Raw genomic sequence first — 20,153 nt, 5'->3', positions numbered from 1 at the left:
TACGTTCTTTGGAAGGATGGAAAGGTTTTGTCAAAGAAAACAACCATCAGACCTTGTACAAATGTAATGGCTGCATGTTCCTTAACAGGCTTAGAAACGGCAACTCCTCTCCTTAGAAATACCACAACAGAGGATCAGCAACAAATAGTCTATACTTTATTGATAAAGCACACCTTGGCTAATGCTGCAAATGAATTCCAGCCGCTGGACTAGTCAGTGTTCCTTTTCCACAGCTATCAAATGTTTAATGGATGCAGAGAAGGCTTTGATGGGTGTAGAATAGGACATAAGCTGTATTAGTCTGCACTGAAGAATGTGGGATCTTGGTGATCAGTTCATCATCAAACCTGTACCAGGTTTCAGTGGCTGCGCGCTTGCAGAATGCTGTGTAGTGGCCATTGTCCAGAAAACCAGAGTGGTTCTGTAACAAACACCACAATATTACAGCAGAAGTCTTGGTTTCCCTCCTTTACAGAGGAAGAAAAGTAGGAACTGGCCTTCTTTTTGTTTGTTTGTTTGCACTTACTTAGAAAAGAGAGAGAAGATTCTAGGCCACTTTGGCCTACAATAAAGAATGTTAATTCAAGTAAATGCTTTAAAATGGAACAAGTAGCTGATGACTCTACTTTTCTGCTTTGCAACATTAAAGCTGTTAGCCTTGATATGGGTCACAGTAAGCCTGCCTCACTTGCAGTGAGTGCAAGAGACCATTTAAGTCCTTATTTATAAACAAGATCAGCTTGTGAATTTATGCTGAAAAGGCTGAGGCTCCAAGCAGACAGTGTGTAGCGGGAGTGCATGGGTTTATGAGTTGAGAGAAAGGGTAGCTTCTCTCTTCTTTGGTTACTACATGCTGTGTATATATATATTTTAAATACGTTATAAATCATAGATAAAAAGTTCAAATCAGCACAGGCAAGGCATTACAAATAAAAACAAGAGAAGCCAACTTACCACTACAGCACACAAGCTGTACTCTGCATCCACACAGCAGTGTGGGGCACTGTAGGGAGAGAGATCCAGATTGGTGAGGGGATAGTTGATGTCAGTTAAGAGTTTCCTTCTACTGTCGCCTTGCCATTCAAACCTGAAATAAAAATTTGAGCTATTTTAGATAACACTCAAGTTTCTCTTGCATTGTGGGGGTTGTTTCACTGAATTTTTCCTTAGGGGAGGGAAAAACAAGGAGTGACCACCCAATCTTAAGAAAAAGAAAGATCTGTGTTAATGTTGAGTATTACAGTAAACGGAGAGAAAACATGTGAAACCCACAAGAGGTGTCAGCAGGGAATGCAAAGCTTTTTTCTGATCTTCTTGTCTGCTAGAAGTGGATAGAGGTGACAACAGCAGACAGAATTCAAGTCTCTGCATCACTTTCACTGTGTCCAGAATGTTTATTCTGGACTCTGTTAGCTCTTCTTGCGGGTCAGGCTTCATCCTCTCCCCTGTAACTTTTAGTGTAACACCATACTTTTACATTTACAATGTGGCCAAGGGCTGCAGCTGGAGACCACAAGAGACCACAAGTTCCTCTGTCAAGAAAAGCAGCTGCTGAATAGGAAATTAAGTAATTAACTTACATAATAAAAATCTGGGAATTCAAATCATCCCAGACTAATTTTCTTTATAGGTGGGAGGTTGTTAAGGACAGCTTCTTACAAATAAATTCAGTATCTGACCATGTGTGGCTAGTAAAGTCTGCTAGTTGGAAGCTCTTACACTGATGTGCTTCTGTTTAATAGACCCAGTAATGTAGACTTAATTTAGTTAAGGGCTAAATAAAAAATGCAGTATCTAAGATGCACTAATGACAAGCAAACCAGACTAATTCCAGTCCTGCGTTTAGAACCCACAGACATGAGCTTTCCCACTTGCCAAAGAAACTCCTACTTGCAGGGATGTCTGGCCATTGTGTAATCCATAGGCAGTCATCCCTCACTGGAGTTTTTCTTCCCTTTGGAGAAGAAATCCCAAAAGCAGTGAAATTTGGTGGGCTGCAGTGGAGAGCAACACAAGAACTCCTTGTCTGAGCTTTCAGGAAGGCATGGTGCATGTTTGGCAGGTGTGTTGCTATAACTGCTATTTGGATTCCAGGTATCAAAAGTACTAAACCCATTCACTTGCAATGAGTGTTTCTTTTCATGCAAATGCAAGTGGCTATTCTTCACACCTCACAAATCCCAGGAAATGGCAATGTCCTACCCTACCTCTTCAGGTGAAAAATAACAATGCGCGGTGCCTTAGTTATGGTGGTCTCAACTACAGCATCTTGTTTTGTTCCACACAAGGAACAGTGGATTTGGTTGTTCAAAGTCAGTTTGTCTTGCTGAAAGAAGCACTTGAGACAGTCCTGTCAAAGGAAAAAACAATTGGAGATAAATCATTTGATCAAACAGATCTCCACTCCCAAAGATCCTAAGGCAAGGTAAGAGAAGGGATTGCTTTATTCTGGATCTCTTCCACATTGCAGCATGCTGCAGCAAGGCTGACATTGACAGTGCACTTGGAACACAAAGCAGCCAAGGTTGGTTTTCTTCTTTGCCCCTACATAAGGAAACACTTAAATGAGTGAAAGAAACTCATTGTTGCCATTGGGGTGCCAGGTTTTTGACACTGTCTCCCATGAGATCTTGGTGAGCAAACTCGGGAAGTGTGGATTGGAAGAGCAGACAGGGAGGTGGATTAGGAACTGGTTACAAGGTAGAATTCAAAGAGTGGTGATTAATGGGGTCAGGTCCAGCTGGAGAGCTGTAATTAGTGGAGTTCCCCAGAGCTTAGTGCTGGGTCTGGTGCTGTTCAACATCTTCATCAATGACACTGATGAGGGCACAGACAGACTGTAGGCAGAATCTGCTCAGCAAGTTTGCTGATGACACCAAACTGGCAGGCTTGGCTGATACAGCTGAAGATTGTGTGGCCATCCAGTAAGACCTGGCCAGACTGGAGAGCTGGGCACAGAGGAACCAAATAAGGTTCAACAAGGACAAGTGCAGAGTCCTGTACCTGGGGAAGAATAATAAACTGCACCAGTAGAGGCTGAGAGGTGATCTGCTAGAGAGCAGCCCTGTGGAGGGGGAGCTGGGAGTGCTGGTGGATAACAAGTTGTCCACGGGACAACAGTGTGCCCTGGTGGCCAAGAAGGCCAGTAGGATCATGGGGTGCATTTAAGAGTGTGTCCAGCAGCTGGAAAGAAGTTCTCAGCCTCTACTCTGCCCTAGTGAAACCTCATCTTGAGTACTGCATTCAGTTTTGGGATCCCCAGTTTAAGAAGGACAGGGATCTGCTGGAGAGGGTCCAACAGAGGGCTAGGATGGTGATTAGGGGAGTGAAGCACTGCCTGATGAGAGGCTGAGGGACCTGGATCATTTTCATCTGGAGAAGAGAAGATAGAGAGGGAATTTAATAAATGTTTATAAATATCTGAGGGCTAGGTGTCAGGAGGCAAGGGACAGGCTCTGCTCACTTGCTCCCTGTGATAGGACAAGGAGCAATGGGTGTAAACAGCAGCACAGGAGGTTCCACCTCAACAGAAGGGGGAGCTTTACAGAACAGGCTCCCCAGAGAGGTTGTGGAATCTCCTTCTCTGGAGACTTTCAAGGCCCATCTGGATGTGTTCCTCTGTGACCTAAGATAGATTGTATGGTCCTGCTCTGGCAGGGGAGTTGGACTCGATGATCTCTTTGGGTCCCTTCCAACCCCTAACGTCCTGTGATCCTGTGATCTTAGTGTCTCCAACCTCATGGCAGCTCAGCAGTCTACAACCTTGCCAGCCTTTGGCCCAGAGACCAGTAAATGAAACCTCGCTTCTCTGAGGACCCGGTCAGAGACTAACCTTTAATGCACAGGAAACCAAAGGAACTAACAACCTGCTGCGCCTCAGTAACACATGCTAGGCTAAACCACTATTCCTGCATGACACAGGAATGCCAGGAACGTATTAGAAGCAGTACCTGGAGAGAGCAGGTGCTCTTAGAAGGAATGGGCAGGGACAGTACAGTGAAGCTCTCGGGTCTGCCAATGGTGGTCCTGCATTCCAGACATGTGATGGCATAACTGAGCTGTCCCTCGAATAACTCTGTGATAATTGATGTTTCATTTGTGCTTCGTTGTGCTTCAGGTACTTGTTTTCTTTTGCTTGACTATGCAGAAAGAAAAAAACAACATGTAGGTAACCATCTGGTTCAGAAGTGTCTTCACTGGGTTTTAACAGCTGCTGCCCTCTGCCTGTGCCACAGGACTTGGCTCTAAAATATATTCTTCCACTTGGTATTTCATACATGCAGAGGAAGCTAAATTACATTTCTGAGAGAAAAAAATCAACAGAAACACAATATTCTGGACACAAGACAACAGCTGGCAATCAAACTCTTATTAGTGGAGCAGAAGAAGAGAAAGGTAGACACAAGGGACTCAGCAGACAATTTCAGGCAGATTGAAAAAAAAGAAGTGTTAGGCACGGAGGGAGTAAGGAGAGGGAGAGATGAGGATAATGGAGCTGCAGACAGCATTGTCATTTAGATGGGGGCTGCAAGATGATGTAGCATTACACAAGGACCAAACTAATTACTGAGTGTATATGGGTACAAAACACAGCAAGAAAATGACAGAGACACATAGAATCATAGAATCATAGAATCAACCAGATTGGAAGAGACCTCCAAGATCATCCAGTCCAACCTATCACCCAGCCCTATCCAGTCAACTAGACCATGGCACTAAGTGCCTCATCCAGTCTTTTCTTGAACACCTCCAGGGACGGTGCCTCCACCACCTCCCTGAGCAGCCCATTCCAATGCCAATCACTCTCTCTGTTGAAGAACTTCTTCCTAACATCCAGCCTATACCTACCCTGGCGCAACTTGAGACTGTGTCCCCTTGTTCTATTGCTGGTTACCTGGGAGAAGAGGCCACCCCCCACCTGGCTACAATGCCCCTTCAGGTAGTTGTAGACAGTAATAAGTTCAGAAGAGGAGAGGAAATAACTACATGAAATGCTAGACTGCAGAGTGCAAAAAAGAAACACTAAAGAGCACACTAATCACCACAGCTGGCCTCTTACGTTCTTGAGAGCCTCATGGAGCTCATTCAGCACACAGATCAGAAACTCCTGTGCATCCTGCTGAGCCTCCTTGGTAAAAGTTGGGTACCGCTTCTCAAGGGCTGAATGGAAAGCCTCCGGGGTAACATACTCACGCTCTCCAAGCCACATATTGGATATCAACCAGCTAAAGGCAGCTACAGAATCGTTATCCCTTGGGAATTACAAAAAAAGAGAGAAAAAAAAGGAGGTTTCTGTTAGGAGCAGACTCTGCCTTCAAATGGGAGCACAACAGGAAAATATATGCAGGTACAGTATGACTCTGACACTGTGGTAGAACTTATCATTGAGACAGCAGTAACAATAACTGGCATTAACATCAAAATTATGATCAAAAAGTATAATGGTATAATGCTTAAGTTACCCAGCAAGGAAACAGCTCCGTGTCTGTGAAGAAAAAAATCAGCTTGTAGACAAGGGGAGCGAGTGGGTGGATGCCTCAGACATTCTCATGGCACCACATATCCTTGGGAAGGCAAAGGGAAGTGCCAAATGAAAAACCAGTAGGGATAAATAAACTTACTCGTGCAGGGCTGCTTCGTGCTTTCCTGAGAGAAAATATTCCACTAGTGGTGGCATACTGCAGAGGCACTGCAAAACTGCATTCATGTAGCAGGTGTTGCCCAGATTGATCAGGCCAGTGAGCCATGGCTCCTGGCTGGTCACCTCCTCCATCAGTTGCTTGAAGGAATACTTCAAGCTTTCCAAGCAAATGGAGTTGTACTTCCACCTACTAGGAAAAACATGACACAGCAGTGGAAATCTAAAATGCTACAGTGCTTTTTGAACTATGGTTCTCAGAAAGTGGTACATTTCCTACTGTTTCAGGGTCGCCTTTGTAATTACATTTGTATTTACTTGCAAGCTAATACAGTGGTCAAGACTGGCTCCCACAGTAAGCTCTTCCCAGTACAGTGAGATGCATCATTAAGAAGTATTATTTAAATGCCAAAAGTTATTCCTAAATTTCCCTCAGTCTTTGACTCCATGCAGAATTACCTCAAAACTAACCAGCTGTAAAGAGCTAGCTTAAGAATTTCCCCCTACAGAACACAGAATTCATTTCCTCAGTGATCTGGTACTTAGGTATTTTCTAAACCCATACCTTGTAGTCCAGATGCTACAATAAATGGGTTGCTATTCCAGACTTTTAACACAGAATGTTACTTAATTCATGTTTAAAATATTTAGTAGCTTTGTTTTCTTGCTGCACAAATTGATCCTAGACCAAACTGTCCCCATCCCCAGTTAGGCAGAAGAGAGGTCTGAATACAGACTGCACAGCCTACATGTGCTGGCCAGTGTTGCTATTCTTGGATTTTTAAAGGCTGCTACTTTGGTACAAAAGGGGGAGAACACTGAAACCTCAACCATCTCTGTAGAACAACAGAAGTAGTTTCTTGCCCTTGAGCCTCAAAACAGATGCCTGTGTTCCCCTTTCTGGAGATCTCCCAGGCTGACCTCCATTTTCTACAGAGCCACTACCCAAGTGTCTCCTTCTACATTTCAGGAAGAGCAGAGACATTTGCAAACAGCTCTACCTATAGGCAAGTCTCCTAAGGAAACGTTTAACTTCCTCCTTTACAGCCGTCTTTGAGAAGCGCCAACTCAGCACGTTGGGGCTCCCGGCTACAGGAGGTGGCTGGGAAGGCAGCAGCAGCCTTGCAAGAAGCCTGTACTTGCCCCAGCTCAGGGAGATGGCCCCTTGCCGTCTCTTCTTCATGCCCAACCCCTTCCCTCCAGGTCGATGCCAGGAACTGCAGTGGGCTGTCTCATTCCGTTGCTCAGGCTACCCTCACCTGGGCAACAGGTGTGCTGTATGATGCTCTTCTGTTCTATTGGTTCTCCTCCGGGGAAACCACCCCCACCCGCACCCGCCTGTCTCCTCCTTGTTTGCTATCCACACCAGCACCGGGAAGCGCTGGGCACTCACCCCTTCCACTGGGCAGGGGTGCAGGCTGACCCATACTCACCCACACTTGTGTTTATTGTTGCTGTGCTCTGACAGAAGGGCAGCAATGCCCAGGGGTGTTGGCCATGGAACTGCCTCACATCATCATGCTGAGCTAGTTTATTGGTGTCCTGGATTTTTTTCCTGGGAAAAAAGGGTAGTGGCTCAGAAGTGTCTTTCCATTAGCCAGTGGCAGTGCAGTTGATCTCGGTTTCACACACCACTGGAGAGCAGCAGGTTTTCCCTTTCTAACACTCCATTTGGGTAACAAGCATCCACAGAACAGGCCCATCTCTAATTACCTTATTTGTTAAGCTGTAGCAAAGGATGTCTCCCAGCACTCTTTGGACAGCTTAAGTGCTGTCACTGCTGTTAAGTCTCACAGGCTGCCCATCTACAACCTTCTTCCCTGCTATTGTTTCAAAAGCTGGCGTACAGGTTTGTCAATGGAATTGTGATGCTGTACTTAGAGCTTCACCAAGACTTCCAAAAATCTAAATTTTAGTCCTGGGGGTTAAACCTAAAACTTAACAAATTATCAAGTTGTAACTATTTCCCCTACTTGAAATACTTAAGACAAATTTCCACTAGTTGGGAATTCAGTCCTGCCTTTTCCTGCAAATGTATTCAGTTCAAGTCCACACAAGATGAGACTGAAATGCAGTGCATTTTTTTGCCATAGGGCTGTGACTGCTTGTACCTGTATGGAGGTGTTTTGTCAAAGGGCAGAGCAACACTCCTCACTAACACAACATAAAGTCAAATCTGTTCATTTTGTTCAGTCATGGTTGTGAACACTAACCCTCACCATTTTCCCAGAAGGGCCTTCCTATTTCATACCCTGAGTTTGGTAGCATTTACACACCACCTCAGGCACCTCCAGGCCAGCGTTGGTCTCTTCACCCAAGTAATTAGCAACAGGACAAGAGAAAATGGCTTTAAGTTGAGCCAGGGGAGCTTTAGATTGGACATTGGGAAAAACTTCTTTACTGAGACAGCGGTGAAGATTGGAACAGGCTGTCCAGGGAGGTGGTGGAGTTGCCATCCCTGAAGGTATTCACGAGGCTATAGATGTGGAGCTTCGGGATATAGTTTAGTGGTCACAGTAGCTGGGTTATTGTTGGATCCAATGATCTTAAAGGTCTTTTCCAACCTTTAAGATTAAAAAGGAATAGAAGCTGACAAACTACACAATACCTCAGAGCAACAGGAGGGGATGCAGTTAAGAATCCAAGAAGCAACTCCCAATTCAAAACAACATTAAGAAGGGCTTTAAGATATTGGTCTCATTTACCCATTAACCCCATCACCTGTTTGTCTATTATAAGAGTTTTCACTAGTTTTTACGCCCTACCTTCTCGCATCAGCCAAAGTTGAGGTACCTGCTTTGAGCCAGCATGGGAAATTCTATCTTTCCACACAGAGTTACTTAAATTCATCCAAATAACCTTTCAGAATAAGACAGACAGCAGGAGTCTGTAAACAAGAATAAATTTATTTTAGATTCTTTAAAGATTTAATGATATACAAAATGTATACAGTATTATATCCTTATAACATTTTACCTTTCCCTGTCAAACATAAACCACCATTTAAACAGCTATTGTGTTCGTGCCTTAGGTCTGTATCTATAAGATACACTACAGAATAAAAAAATTTATAGAGCCATATACTGCCCTTTCAATTAAAAATTACAAATTAGTACCTATGTAACAAAAAAGAAAATCGCAGCATAAAACTTCAACAGTTGGACAGGTTTGGTTTTTGTGTTGGTTTGTTTTTCTCCTGGCTGAATGCTCATCAATATTTAGGACAGTTAAACTCCGCTTTATTGGCATGAAGATGCATTGCAATCTCCCGTGCTTTACATAATGCTAATCCAACCCTAGTTCTCTCTTAAATAAGTACCACAAATAACATAACATTAAAGATGTTTTCTACACGATTTTAAATACATTTAAAAAGTTAGGTGTACATTCAGTTTTGATATACTGGTTTCAAGGAGCTCTTTGGAAGGTGCAACTTCTGAAGCAGTCACTACGTACAAGAGGGGAAAAAAAGCACTTCCAACTTGGTGTTCTGACAAGGCAACTTACTGGGAGCAGTACACACTATTTCTTCTATTAAATATGATTATACCCAGTCTATCATGGCTTTGTTACTATCTGACTGTGACTTGATAGAATTTGAAATGTATAAAACAAGAAGTTTTATTATGCACAATTAGGGCTCTATTCCACATTGAAAAATGAAAAAGGAAAGAAAAGAAAACAAACACACACAAACCCCACAGCTTTACAGCCCTGAAGCTGAATGCTCGTTCCAGAGACTCTATTGGAACAGATCAAGTTCCTACCTTCAACCTTTAGCCTACCAGCATCATGTGTGTGTATATATAGTATACACACGCACACCCCCCCCCTCATTTGGCTCTGTCCTCTTCAAAAGGCCAGATTAAAGACATCTGGTGATAAAATGCTAGTGGAACGCTTCCAAAACCACTCAGAGAATACTCCAGCATTACAGAGGTAGGTGCTTTCTCCTGTCTTCTGCTGACTGACAGCAAGATGGCTGCCAAGCAAATGCTTTACCTTAAAACATCAACTACCAAAATCCTTTTGGTTGAAGGCATATTGCACACCACAGGACTACAGAGAGAAAATCCTCCACTAAACCAAAACAAAAGACAAAGTAAAACTTCTGCTAAAAAGCCCCTTTAAAAACATCTGAAAGACTTGTCATTATTCCACCTTCCAAATGACCAGCTGCCCAGCTGTTCTCTGCAGATGGCTATCACAAGTTGCTAGGTCCTTAGATATTGGACTAGCCAAAATTTCACTTTTTAAGACAGCAATCCTTGATTTGACATATCTTGCTTTTAATTATAGTGAAGGAAAGAGAAGTGACAACTTGGTGATATTCCATGAGGTCTGGATGAAGCCAGTGATTTGGTCACATCATTAGAGCATCAAACGAATAGAATTAGCTGAATCAGATTCTTTGGTGCAGCTTCCAGGCTGAATTGTCAATTCAGGGGAATCATCCTGAGGAAATATGATCTTGTCAGGTGTATAATCATTCCTCTTCAGATCTGTACAAACAAAACCAAGTAGTTATTTCTTCAGTTAGCAGAAACAATGGGACAGAGAGGGTCTAAGAATTGTATATGCCTATGTGTTCATAATGAATTGCTCAGTGTGCACTGTGCCAGAAAAGGATCTTTTTATCATACAGGAACCTAAAGCTCTTTAAAAAAAGTGATGGAAACCTCAAATTATTTTATTATATATATTACAGCAAGTACTGACTTCACTTTCCAGGGAAATTGGATCCTTCCAGGACCTGTTTTGATGTTACCAGAATTTACAACTCAAATTGAAAATAAGTGACCTCTCCTTGTGTAAGAAAGAGCCTTGAAGAGAGGTGTGAAACAAGAAGAATCCCTCATGTTCCTTATGCTGTTCTGATACAGAGAAACAATAGCAAGATCTGAGATGAGTGTAGCATAGTCCTTGCAAAAAAATACCTGGCAGGGGGTTGAGGTGGATGATCTTTAAGGTCCCTTCCAACCTAAACCATTCTGTGATTCTATCTTAAAAAGGCAGACTGCTTTAAAAGCAGCTTATTCCACTGCCACAGCAAGCAGGACCTCTTTTATTACATATCACACAACACTTTGTGTCATGAGTGCCTTGGAAGAAGAACTACAGCAACTCTCACCAGGAAGTTTAAGTTTCCTGCAGCAGGAATTGCAGTGATGCTTCGCTCTGAAGTTTTTGATGGCATCCTCTCCTAGGTTGGCTGGGCCAAACACCATATCATATGACCTTAGAAAGAAAGTGCATGTAAACAAGGGCTGCATGTTTGCTCTGATGAGTATTTTGTGATGCTTTGATTTAAATCCTTCTTTAACCTTACCTTTTTTCTCCAGCTTTTATCACAGAGGGATCTGTCAGATTTTCACCAACACCTTCAGACAGCACATTAAGAAAAAGTTATATCTGATACATTACATAAATGCATTAATAATGAAAAGCTCTGACATCCTAAGCTATGACTTCTCAGCTTCCCCAAGAACAAAGGCAGAAAAGCACTCAAGACACCACCCCAAACCAAATGTTAGATGTGAAATTCTATCCCTAAAAAAAATTCCTCCTAAACCAGCACCTTGTACTTCTCCGGTTTCTTCCACCTATTTTTATATCTGCCTGCAACTCCTAACTTCAATTTTTATCCAGAGGAATTGTCTGTATTTTTCTATACAGGTCTCAGAATGTTCTGTGCGCTTCTCAGACATGAGAGACACAATTCAGGTTAAGTACAGCTTATCATACACAAACATGCCAAAGATGAGAATTCTTTTCTAAGGTGTGTATCATTAGGAAAAGGTGTTTGTATTTACATCCCATGTGCAGAAAATTTATTGCCATATTAGAGCAACAAAGCTGGGGAAAGGTCCAGAGAAGAAACCTTGTTAGAAGTGGCTGAGGGAACTGGGTTTGCTTAGGATGGAGAAAAGGAGGCTCAGGGGAGATTCTTTTCATTCTCTCCAACTACCTGAAAGGAGGCTGCAGCCAGGTGGGGATCAGACTTTTCTCTCGAGTAACAAGCAACAGGACACAAAGAAACTGCCTCAAGTTGTGCCAAGGGAAGTTTAGGTTAGACATTAGGAAAATTTTCCTGCACTGAAAAGGCTGCCAAGCCCCGGCACAGGATGTCCAGGAAAGTGGTTGAGTCACCATTGCACACACTATACAACAGCTGGAGATGTGGAGCTTCGGAACACAGCTTAGTGGTGAACTTGGCACTGTCCTGTTACCAGTTAGACACTTAAAGGTCCTCTACAACCAAAATGACTATCTGACTCCATCATTAAATATGACAATCATAGATCCAAATCAACTGTAAGGTGCACTATTTATTACAGGCATATGAATTCTTAATAAACAGTATCACAAGATAAAAGCTATTCACATCTACCTTGGCCCCCATCCCAAATTCAAAACATGGGTAATACCTTGCAAATCTAGTACCAACAGTTCTCCTCTTGTATACTCATATGTCCAATGGCTGAATGCTAGCATAACCTCCTCCAGCATGTTAGTTGGAATTATTTCATCACCGTTATTGTTGTTGTATTTTCTAAACTCTCCAGTCATGCACTCTTCAACTGCAAACCACTGGCCAGCAGAATGGCAATATAAGAGGAAAACTTCCAGGAACCTACAGAAAACCATACTTAATGATTACATATTTCCAATATAAATGGCAAATACATCATTGCTACTCTATTTTTATTTGATTTACCAGTACTTGAAATAATCTGAAGCTATTCTGGCAGTCATTTATGTTATCACACTAGGCTAGAATTAGTGCAAAAAGTATCAATACAAAAACACTGCCAAGGGTAATTCTGCTTGACACATTCACAGTAATGTTCTAAGACATACACACAAGTATCAGTACCTTAATATTTGGTCCACCTCTTAACAACCCTGGAGCCACTCCTCTGTCAAAAGCATGCAACATAACGGAAGCTTAACTCGAGCCATTCTATGATGATGAAGAAGAAAACACTCACCTTGGAGAGTATGGAATGGATTTGGGCTTCATTTGGTTGAAAGCAAAGGTGAGCTTCTGCGCTGCTCTCTGCTGCTGAATTTCCTACAATTCAAACCCATATTTCATTAGCTGCATTGTGTGACAGGGAACCTTAAGGAGCCAAAAAGGCAGCAGGAACAGTAAGGGTCTATCTCCCCAAGACAGTGAACAAAATACTTAAATAGCATTTTAAGAATTTGAGCTCTGTGATTAAGTAAACTTTGCTGGAGCAAAGTTCATAGAGAATCCCAGACTAACTTCTTTCTTTTAAAGCATATCCTAATTTTTAGAGTGGGGAATTCACATTGAATGTACAATGTCTGTCTATATTTAGTAATTGACTTACTCTCAAGCACAAATGTAACACAGTGTCCTCCTTATAAATGCTTGACCATGTATTCACAACTTCAGGGAGGAAAGACTTGATGATATAGAGATGTCCTGATTTCAGGATATCGTATTCTGACCATGTGCATACTACTTTAAGAGCTCGACGTAAACCTCCTCCCATCTCCTCTTTGCTTAAAAATTCAATCTTAGCACAGAGCCCCAGCTGTGACCAGGAAGACATGCTGTTGTTCAGGATGTTGGGAGAGCTTTCTTCAAGGCGATACACGGTGACTGGCTCACCTACATTACAACACAAAAAGCAGTTACTGCATTTTCCAAGCTGCAAATTAGAAGAACTGGAAACCTACACTTCCTTCCAGTTCAACACACTGCAATATAAGTTGCTAACATCCTGAATTAATGAAAACATTTAAACCACTCATTGAGTCCAACTTCTTTCAAAGAGCAAAGGACTACAGCAGTTTGGTTTCTCCTTATTAGAGTTATTAACGGCACTGTTCAAAGAGAATGCTGAGTAAATTGTGTTTAGACTTTGAGACAAGACAACTGAATTGCATCCTCCCACAAGTTTGCCACAAAAACTGTTGGTATAACGCATACATGACTGTAATCACCATTTCTGAGGACAATCACAATTAAATCTACATTTCATAATCAAATGAGCTGCCCTAGAAAAGGTGTCATACTCATATTTTACAGATTGACATTAGATGTCCTCCAGTAGACTAAGACTTCAGCTTCACACTTGCTGTGAGCAGCTGTTACATTTGGCTTCATCTTTCAGTATTAGAAGGAATTTATACAGGGCCTACTTTTGGTTTCTTCTGCAAAATGCCATCTTGAACCAGCAACAAGACATACAATTCTTACCTCTTGGAGGCACAGGAGTGAATGGAATGCTCTGTGATAATCTCATCAAGTTATTTCTTTCTACAGCTAAAGGGAAATGACAGCATTTGTTGAAGTTTAAGTATCTAATACATGTCCTTAAAAATATGAACATTAATAGAGAAACTGACCTGAGTAATAGTAATTTATATCCATGATAGGCTTGAAAGGAGAAGCAATGCCTGAAAGAGATTAAGAAACCCACAAGAGATACTGCTTGCTCCTTGAACGGTGCATTAAAGTTGCCACGTGCAAAGAACACTTGCCAAGTATTATGAGCTTGAAAAATATTTGATGTGTAGAAAATGCATTAAGCTTAGCACTTCAGTACCTCAGTGTGGGAGATAATGTAGTGCTCCATGGCTGACTATTTATTTTAAAAGACCCAAACCGTTGCTTTATGAAAAGCTCCCACCTTGCTTATAGCAGAAACAGGCTTACCATTCAGTGCATCTTCCTCAGATGACCTGTGAAATGCCATAAAAAACAACAGTCACTGCTTCTTAGAACCTTTGTGTGCACTGCTTTTGAGACATCATCCTAGGTCACCTTGTTAACCTCACAGTACCACTTTCACTCTATTATTCCCCAAGGGCAGTCCAGGTTTCCTAATTACAAACCAGCAATGAAAGGCTGTTAAGTAAGCTCATGTTTTCAGAGCTACACTTGAAATATCACCAAGTCACGAGCCACATTATGCAAAGTTTACCTCACAAGAGCTCTTTCCCACAGAGGTGCTTTAATTAAAACTTGTTCACAACAGCTTACCCTTCTGTTATCAGATTAACAAGGTAATGGCTTTAACAGTTAACCCAGGGGATAATTGTTAGCAAGTGCAATGTCTGCACAACTTCAGACGAGGTTTACAGTTTGCAAGGTTGGGTGAAGACCTTTACCAGGAAGCTAGCTCCTTAATAGGTGTCAACAAAGTAATTTTCATTTAAGGGCATGTTTTGCCCTCTGACATGTGACCCCATTCATCTAAATAGAATCTGTCACAGCATTCCAGTGAACACATTCAGTTATTTATTAGAAAACAATGCCCTTAAACCTTGCTTTTTCATTAAATGCAACTCACTACCTTTATCCCCAAAGACAATAAGAGAAAAACAAACTACAGAGTAATAAAAATTTCTCACTTAGCAGAAAGCTTACTTACATTTGACCGCTATTTGAAGGTCTACCTTGTAACCAATCCTTTAAAACAAAGCAGAGGAAAAACAAATAAGGTTTCAAGTTTGTAACGAGAACATAGTGCATTCAATGGGAGGTGAAGTGAGTAATGTGTTTCAAGGTCTTGCAGTACTTCCTGTTGGAAATACTTTGCCAGGCTGCACTGAACTGCAGTTGAATGAAAATACTTGAATACAACTGCATGAATCAGTGTTACTCTGCACAGTTAGTTTCTTCTCCTTCATTTGTTCAGTTTCTAGTTCAGCTTAGCAGCAGCAGCAAAAGCAAATACAAACCGTCAGTAAGGCTGCTTTAGAGTCTACTTGCTGAGGGTCCTCGCTTGATGGCCTTCTGCTCTTGCTGTATGCTACAAAAGAGAGAGATTTGTAACTAGACAAAGAAGGGCATATGCCATTGGTACTTGTCTATTTCCTAATAGACTGAGCAACCAGACAGCTTAAGGATGCTCTCATAGAAAAGCCTAATCCACAATTATCTGAGCTGTACAAATTTCCAGCACGTTCCTGACTGCATCACCTGGATTTTTATGACTTTAGTTATATGCATCAAATACAAAGCAACAGAATTAAGCCAACATGACTAGAAAAACCACAACGAGCCACAAGGGCAGATTCAAGTAGCATTAGCCACAAAAATATTTCAAAATGCTTCAACTTTTTGTGTTTTCTTTGTATCTTTTTAGACTATACACTATCAAGGCCACAAGAGATAAAATTAGATCACCTGAAAAGGCAACACACTTACTTTGTTCTGAATGGACTCCCAGGGGGTCAGTAAACCCACTGCAAGAGCTAGATTGTCTGAGACCACAGTTAGTTTGAAGACCCTGTGAAAATCAACCAAACAAAAAAAAGGCAAAACAACCAACCACTTATCAATAGTCATCATTGTATGTCAAGAGCAGTAGCTGAAAAGAATAATCTGCCCACTTTTCCTTTCTAGGATTAGTTTTCATTTCTTATACTTGTGGATGTACCTCAAATAGAAGGTATAGAAATGTTGAAGTTGAGCACAGAATTCAGTTAAAATGCTTTCCACAACAACCATCAGCTCTAATATTTTCAGATGCACACTAGAACCACTGACTCCCACTGAAACTTTTAAAGAGAATGCCACAACAGAGCAGACTACGGAAATACACATTATCACACCAGATCTCTGCAAGCACCAAGTCATCATGTGCCCTAATTAGCTATCGTTTCTCATTTACTGTGGGGCTCTGGTAGCCATTGATGTTGTTTCAGCACATAGAATATAGGAATAAAATCCTAGGATGTCTTGCCACAAAAACTGAGGTTTTATGAATGCAATTTCCTCATGGATGTATTCCTTAATAATAATTACAGATTCTCTGGATGTCCACTGATATGGTTAGCTTTTGGCAACAAGCACTTCTTCTGCAAAACAGAAGAAAAGCAATTTCCTCATAAACTAGAATTAAATGTACAATGGGAGAGGGCTGGAACACTCCTCATGAACAGCCTAAGAATTTCATCTGAGTAAGATGTTAAAATTCTAGTTGTTTTATTTTTCACAATCTTGAATTTGGAATGCTATCTCCTGCTTTTGATTCCAAGACTTACAACAGTTAGGAAATTCTACCCTCCCCTCTTAGGGAACACAGACCCCTACACAGATATATACACACTTATGTGTATTTATCTGTGTCTGAAAGTGTATCTGTACTTGCATGTCTAAGTGTGTATGTGTGTGTGCATATACACACACGAGAACGTTCCCCATTGGAATGGGCTACTCAGAGAGGTGGTGGAGTTGCCATCCCTGGAAGTGTTCAAGAAAAGACTGGATGAGATACTTAGTGCCATGGTCTAGTTGATTGGATAGGGATGGGTGATAGGTTGGACTGGATGAGCTTGGAGGTCTCTTCCAACCTGCTTGATTCTATGATTCTAAGAAGAACTACCTCTGACATCCTCGGCATGAGGACTTCACTGGAATGCAACACAAGGAATGTGTGTTCTGAAGATTTTAGTTCTATAGGCATTTCAACACTCAGCTTAGATTTTCAACATCATAAAATCAGTAACTGTAGTGTCTACATGAAAGGTAAGAATGAAAACAGTGCTACCAGCTAAGACAGGATAACTCTATTAGTGTTTAAGAACAGTAGTACTATCTGGAAATGCTGCTGGAGTTAGCATCCCAGTAGTACCAAGTACTGGAGCTATCTGGACTTACAGCTGACATTTGTACAAAGGTTCAGTTGTAAACTGCACAACTTCCTTTTTTTCACTCCCCTTTTTAAAAATCACCACCAGTTTTTACTCACAGATAACGAGAGAAGAAAACAGAATTCCCTGTCTGCACTGTAAAGAATACATCCAATATGTGGTGAAAGTTATGTCTCTAGTAAATGGAAATATTTACTTACTTGAAGTCTGGTTGTGTCCATGCCCTCCAATATAGCTTTTCTGAAGTCTTCCTGTTGCTCCTATTAAAAAAACAAACCAATGCAAACTGTAAACATTACTGCCAAAAATAAACACATACACAAAAAGCTTTCAGGTCACATACTGTAGGTTTCAGGAAGCCTGGAACAAGCAGCTTAACCAAATACAAACACTGCAAAATGGTCATGACGCAAGCCTGAAGTCAGAATGTCCACTAAGTAGGAGGTAACTACAAATTGTAACTTTTATTTGCTACTTATCTTAACAGGTATAGTGAGAAAACTTTTTTTCACACACACTTTTGCACTGGGAGTATGGGTTTGTTCAGATTAATCACTTTCCATTTAGTTATTTTTATTATACTTTAATAAAATGGAAATTACTCATCATTTCAGCTCATGACAACTTTGAAATCCTTTGAAAGGCTTTTTCCCTCTTGGAAGCATGATGAACAATTTCTGTCCCTTTAAAACACATTATATACTATCATCTTTCCCTATAAAACATCATGGAAGATCATCAAAATCTTCTTAAGTACCAATCTTTACATTTATGAGCGTCAAATGTTACATCATGAGCGCCACTACACCCCAATCATGCAGTACCCAATTTCTCCTGAATTCACAGCTGTAGTCATCTCAGCATTTGCAACATCAGATCTTGTTTAACATGATTTCGTTAGTGGCATGTTATGATGTAACAGTCCTTGGTGTGTAATTAAGGTTGCAGGAGTTTTCACTGGATTTCCCTCTTTTTAAATCATAACCCAGACTGCATTCCTTCCAGGCTGCACTTTGCAAGCTCTTTGATTCTATTTGCTCTTAGGACTTTCTTCAAAACATATTGAGAAACTACAGTTAAGAAAAAAACACACATTATCCCCATGAAGATGATTGACAGGAAGTCTTCCACACTTACCTCAATATCAGCACTCTTTTCTTTCGTTTTGCTCGCTGCCTCTTTGAACCGCTGTAACTCCATGCTGTCTCTGTGACCTTTGACACAGTGAATTCAAAAAGAGAATTCAAAATCAAAGGCAACCTCCAATGTCCTGACCATGCCAACAGTTTGCATCACCACAACAGAGAGTTACAAACCACCTAAGCTCTGAGTGCCTGTATGCACTACAGAAGAATTTACAACACACTGCAATAAAAATCAGTGTAACAAAGTATTAATATAGGAAACTGCTGCTTTTCCCACATTCAAGAGTGGATAACCACAGCTCAAAAGAGTAAAATTCACATTTTTAACTTTTGATCAAGGATATGCTCCTGCTAGGAGAGGAACCAGGCAGTCTGAATTCCAGTATTTTGATGTGCACATGAACAAATGAAGGAAAAGCAGACAGTTCTCTTGAAGTAGCTTTTACAATATACCCTTCATGCTCCCAGTTGTAAAAAATATGCTTTTTACAGTCTTACCAAGCAGAGACCTTTGTAATGAATGAGAATCTACTTGGCTTCACAGTGGAAAGCTGCACTGTATCACAAGGTTTATAAAGTGTGGACAGGGAGTATGAAAAGTATTTTCTAAATGCTAGAGACATCAGAGGACCATACACAAAAAATTCAGTTCCAGTAAAATAAGTACAGTTAGTAGTCAAAGTTATTAGTGGTGAAGGACATTCAAAGAATAGATGAGAGTTATACAATCACTGTCCATTATTTGTTTAGTCTTGCTTTCTGAACTTTAAAAAGGTATTCTTTGCTGAAACCATGAGGAAATGATAAGCAAACTGCTAGCGCCTGTACAAATGTGTAGATGTTCTTACCATGCATACACAGATCTACAAATGCTACTGCGTGTAGGTAACTTCTTAGAACTCCCAAGTTTCAGAGCAGTAGAATAAGTCTGTCTCTAAATATTTCATTTTTTGCATCCTCAACGAACCTTTGGAAAACACTGAGACATCCCTGAACTGAGGCAAGACAACACCTCTGCAGACAGCCTGACAGCTTCAGATCGTGACAATCTGCTATACGCTAAGTGTATTTTAAGCATTATCCACTTTAACAGAAGTCAGTTAGTAAACCCACACCTGTGTTTTGCAATGAATCTGCCACTGTTTTACTGCTCCAATATGGAAGTAACTAACCAGAAATGTGCACTTTTTTTACACTTAAGCAAAGCTTGCAAGGAGGCATAAGGCTCTACTTAATAAGAGGACTTTAGAGACTTCCAAAAACGACCGTCAAAAGAGAGATTTGCCTAGGCAACAGTGGAAGATCCCAGTGTTTCAATGATATTTAGAAACATAGGAGGATCCCTCAGCTTGAAACATAGATACCACAGAGGTACTTCTCCAGGATTCCACCAGCCTAAGAAGTCTTCTGTAATTACGTCAAGAAATAGACAATATTTTTTATTTAAGCCACGACAAGGTAGGAGCTTTATAACGAGGCACAAAAGGTTTGCCTGCAGCGCCCATACCGAGTCGCAGAGCTGCTAATTGCACAGAACTATTCAACAACTGGTTAAACGTTCTTCAGAAAAATATTGTCTATGTGACAGAATTATAAAGAAATGGTCAATCAAGTTAAAAACATTCAAGCAACACAGGAAAATTAGAGATGTTAAAAGCAAAAAAAGGCAGAGCAAAATGGTAGAATAAAGTCACCTGCAACCGGAATACACCCAAAATACTATACAATTCTTG

General features: G+C 41.1%; 2 protein-coding genes across 3 annotated transcripts in view; both read right to left on the bottom strand.

The window, feature by feature from the left end:
- Window positions 1-177: 177 nt before the first annotated feature.
- Window positions 178-6,821, bottom strand: USP50 (ubiquitin specific peptidase 50). The gene is made up of 7 exons (XM_064158182.1): window positions 6,640-6,821; window positions 5,622-5,828; window positions 5,060-5,252; window positions 3,951-4,139; window positions 2,208-2,350; window positions 955-1,087; window positions 178-421 (listed from the first exon to the last, which is right to left on the bottom strand). Exons 1-7 carry the CDS (start codon window positions 6,819-6,821, stop codon window positions 245-247), a joined length of 1,224 nt encoding a protein of 407 aa, XP_064014252.1. The 3' UTR covers window positions 178-244.
- Window positions 6,822-8,524: 1,703 nt separating this feature from the next.
- TRPM7 (transient receptor potential cation channel subfamily M member 7) overlaps window positions 8,525-20,153 on the bottom strand; it is a 57,198-nt gene continuing 45,569 nt past the window's right edge. For both annotated transcript variants that reach the window (XM_064157697.1, XM_064157698.1), the window contains exons 27-40: window positions 18,413-18,489; window positions 17,476-17,535; window positions 15,828-15,909; window positions 15,359-15,429; window positions 15,049-15,086; window positions 14,331-14,356; window positions 14,021-14,071; window positions 13,872-13,937; window positions 12,997-13,280; window positions 12,631-12,713; window positions 12,067-12,272; window positions 10,968-11,019; window positions 10,770-10,876; window positions 8,525-10,140 (exon numbers count right to left, since the gene is read on the bottom strand). In XM_064157697.1, coding sequence (XP_064013767.1) covers window positions 10,010-10,140; window positions 10,770-10,876; window positions 10,968-11,019; window positions 12,067-12,272; window positions 12,631-12,713; window positions 12,997-13,280; window positions 13,872-13,937; window positions 14,021-14,071; window positions 14,331-14,356; window positions 15,049-15,086; window positions 15,359-15,429; window positions 15,828-15,909; window positions 17,476-17,535; window positions 18,413-18,489 — 1,334 coding nt within the window. In that variant the 3' untranslated portion in view covers window positions 8,525-10,009. The remainder of the gene's footprint in view (window positions 10,141-10,769; window positions 10,877-10,967; window positions 11,020-12,066; window positions 12,273-12,630; window positions 12,714-12,996; window positions 13,281-13,871; window positions 13,938-14,020; window positions 14,072-14,330; window positions 14,357-15,048; window positions 15,087-15,358; window positions 15,430-15,827; window positions 15,910-17,475; window positions 17,536-18,412; window positions 18,490-20,153) is intronic.

Source organism: Pogoniulus pusillus, chromosome 17 (assembly GCF_015220805.1).
Source record: "Pogoniulus pusillus isolate bPogPus1 chromosome 17, bPogPus1.pri, whole genome shotgun sequence".
In the NCBI taxonomy this organism is placed as follows: domain Eukaryota; kingdom Metazoa; phylum Chordata; class Aves; order Piciformes; family Lybiidae; genus Pogoniulus; species Pogoniulus pusillus.
The sequence above is the reverse complement of the archived record's forward strand: the minus strand, read 5'-3'. Positions and strand labels throughout refer to the sequence as shown.

Coding starts and splice junctions, on each gene's coding strand:
- USP50 (XM_064158182.1), bottom strand. CDS start 6,821: ATGAAGAAGAGACGGCAAGGGGCCATCTCCCTGAGCTGGGGCAAGTAC. Junction 5,829..6,639: donor CTTAGGAGACTTGCCTATAG/GTAGAGCTGTTT, acceptor TTTTCCTAGTAG/GTGGAAGTACAACTCCATTT. Junction 2,351..3,950: donor AGAGCACCTGCTCTCTCCAG/GTACTGCTTCTA, acceptor TTCCTTTGACAG/GACTGTCTCAAGTGCTTCTT.